Raw genomic sequence first — 3,046 nt, forward strand, 5'->3', positions numbered from 1 at the left:
ATTCATGCAAGAATTTGGAGACCTTAAAACAGAGGAACAGGTATTGCGTTTTGAATAAGTTTATTTTGGGCTTCTGTGTTTGAGTAAGGTCCTTGAAGTGAAAATATCTATTTTGGGTACTAACTGTTACTGCTCCCCCCTCCCTCTTCACTCATCCCAAATTACCTCTCTGTTCTTTTGTCATGCAATTTGTCTAAACTGTACAGGGAGTAGAAATCAGTTAAGTATGATACTTTATATAAAAATTAATTTTTTAGGTTTGTTGTGTTAATTTGACATGTGTATACTGAAAATAATAAAAATTGATGTTTTCTGGCTTGGTAGACAGTCTTTGTAGACAAGTGTGAAAAAAGTTGGGTTTTTTTTGTTTTGGAGTACATTAATTCTTCAGTAAAATGGGTTTAAAAATAAGGCTGTAACCTGTCCTTTAAATTTTTTATGTAGGTCTAAGAAAAAAAAAAAAAATCAGTGTTGTGGAGTTCAAAAGCTTTTAATTGAACCTACATTACTACTTTTTCATGCTACAATAAACTGTTGTGTTTTCACGTAGGTTCAGAAACTACAGGCTATACTGAAACCCATGATGCTCAGACGATTAAAAGAAGATGTTGAAAAAAAGCTGGCTCCTAAGGAGGAAACTATAATTGAAGTAGAACTAACTAATATTCAGAAGAAATACTACCGAGCGATTTTGGAGAAAAATTTTGCTTTCTTATCCAAAGGAGCAGGGCAAGCAAATGTACCAAATCTGGTTAACACTATGATGGAACTCAGAAAGTGTTGTAATCACCCTTATCTCATCAAAGGTATATATGTGATTAAATACTGATTTAAAAAAAAAGGTTTTTAAACTACTTTTGTAATTTATTTAATTTTTTTTTTTGTCATTTGAAGCTTTTATCAGATATTGCAAGGATTTTTTTTACACAGCACTTAAGAACAAGCTGTATTTTTGTTTTTGCAGTTGGGTGGGGAATTCACCTCATTCTAGGTGTTTTCTCTATGGTGTTCTGCTTAGAAACTTAAGCCTTGTTTTCAAAGAGCAAAGAAATCCATGTTCTTGCTAAACTTCAGATCCATACGGAATCTCCAGCAGGGGCTGATGGGGATACTTAGAGTACAAGCACTGATTTTTGTGACTCAGTTTTGTATTCATACAGATTTATTTCCGTACCTATAGGTTTATCTACATAAATCTGTTTTTTTGATAGGTGCTGAAGAGAAAATCCTTGGAGAATTTAAAGAAACGTATAGCCCAACTGCTCCTGACTTCCATCTGCAAGCAATGATCCAGTCTGCTGGTAAATTGGTTCTTATTGATAAACTTCTTCCAAAAATGAAAGCAGGAGGCCACAAGGTCCTTATCTTCTCTCAAATGGTGCGCTGCCTTGATATTTTGGAGGATTACCTTATACATAAAAGGTAAGAAACTGCATATTCTGTCTCCTGTAGTATATTTTTCTCAGTGGGCATATCTTTGAGTTTTACTACAAGATTAATGTTTACAGCATATCGAAGATAGTTTTGGGGGGGTTTTTTTGGTAGCTAAGCGCTGTGTAACTTGCTGTATTCTCTGATGGCTTGTATTCACCAAATGAAAAACTTCAGGGAACAAGAGAATTTCAGAGAAGTTGCTCAGTAAACCACATATCCTCAGTTTTTTGTTCATTCTTTTACACATTTCTGTATGTATGTACTGCTTATACATTCCCTGTCAGAAACCAAGTAAGTTTAAAGCTCAGCATTGCTCAGTGTTCAAAACCCCAGGAAGCATAGAATGTGTTCTTTATTTATATTGTCTTGAACTTGGACCAGGCAGGGGTCATGCAACTCCTTAATCCCAATAGAATGTAAGTACAGAATAGAAAACAACTAAAAGTTTGTTTTCTATTAATGTAAAAATAAAAACCTGCTTCTTTAAGCTGTCTATTTGAACTGAGAGCTCAACAGTTTGTATGCTTTATTTTAGTAGACTTTATAGTATTACTTAGAATCCAGTATGGAAAATATTCCTTTTTCTATAATGATGTAACATCTAGACTACTGCTGCATGCCTACAGGTAGACTCTTCTGCAATCCATTTGAGCTGAAACTTGCTCTATGCTACTGCTTGGTTAGAAATGTTAGAGTGCACACATGATTAGACTTAGTACTTAACAGAATTCATGACCGTAGGAGATGGCTGCCTGCCAAAATGCCTGTGGTCCTGTGGATTATCTGCTGTGCCATTTTATAGCTGATGAGAAGAAAAATGGTTGTGAGGCTTTTTGGCTAGTTAGATATACATGGAGCATCTTAGTTAATTTATAACATACAGAATTATTTGCTCCCTTTTTAAACATTTCACTTGATTTCACAAGTTTCACAGGAGCCTTTGTAATCATCAAAGGTAACAAAAATGACAGTTTTACTTCAGGTTTTTACATTTGCTTGGCTTAGTTTAGGAAGCCCTGGATTCATTGATGCATTGATGAAGACTGTTAAAGGTGCTGTCATGTCATTTTTGCTCCATTTCTCTTGATCTTGACAGAATCAATATGCAGTTCATCCAATGGCAGCTGATCAAGTACCACTTTCTGTTTGTTACTTGGTTACCCCTAACACGTTCCGAAATTTTTATTTTACATAACACAGAAATACACTGTCTTGCTTCTGTGAGTCTAAGCAGGGATCCAAGCATGATAACATGTGCAAAACTTCTGTGTGTCCACATGGGACTTCAGGGTGTGGTGTGTTTTAATGCAACCAGGTGGCACGGTAATAGGTGTTTCTTGATATGTGTGGTCAGGTACTTGCGCTAATGGACAAAGTTCAGAGAACTTGTTTAAAATGCTCAGCATTTGGACTTGCTGATGTATGTTAGTACTACAGATAAGCGAGTTCTGCTGTGATTCCTGGATTATCCAAGTTAGTTTGTGTATTTATTTTTTAGAATTGATATAATGATTTGTGTGCGCTTATCTGTGGTGATTTCCAGATACTTATATGAACGAATTGATGGGCGAGTCCGAGGGAACCTCCGTCAAGCTGCCATCGACCGGTTCAG

General features: G+C 35.8%; 1 protein-coding gene across 1 annotated transcript in view; it reads left to right on the forward strand.

Moving 5' to 3' along the window:
- Positions 1-3,046, forward strand: part of LOC103776243 (chromodomain-helicase-DNA-binding protein 9-like) — a gene marked incomplete at its 3' end in the record, with an annotated part of 80,240 nt that overhangs the window by 56,013 nt on the left and 21,181 nt on the right. The window contains 5 exon segments of the mRNA XM_008943741.1: positions 1-40; positions 551-806; positions 1,212-1,422; positions 2,978-3,044; position 3,046. The exon segment at positions 1-40 is cut by the window's left edge and continues 29 nt beyond it; the exon segment at position 3,046 is cut by the window's right edge and continues 143 nt beyond it. Coding sequence (XP_008941989.1) covers positions 1-40; positions 551-806; positions 1,212-1,422; positions 2,978-3,044; position 3,046 — 575 coding nt within the window.

This window comes from Merops nubicus, unplaced genomic scaffold (assembly GCF_000691845.1).
Source record: "Merops nubicus isolate BGI_N331 unplaced genomic scaffold, ASM69184v1 scaffold2157, whole genome shotgun sequence".
Lineage (NCBI taxonomy): Eukaryota > Metazoa > Chordata > Aves > Coraciiformes > Meropidae > Merops > Merops nubicus.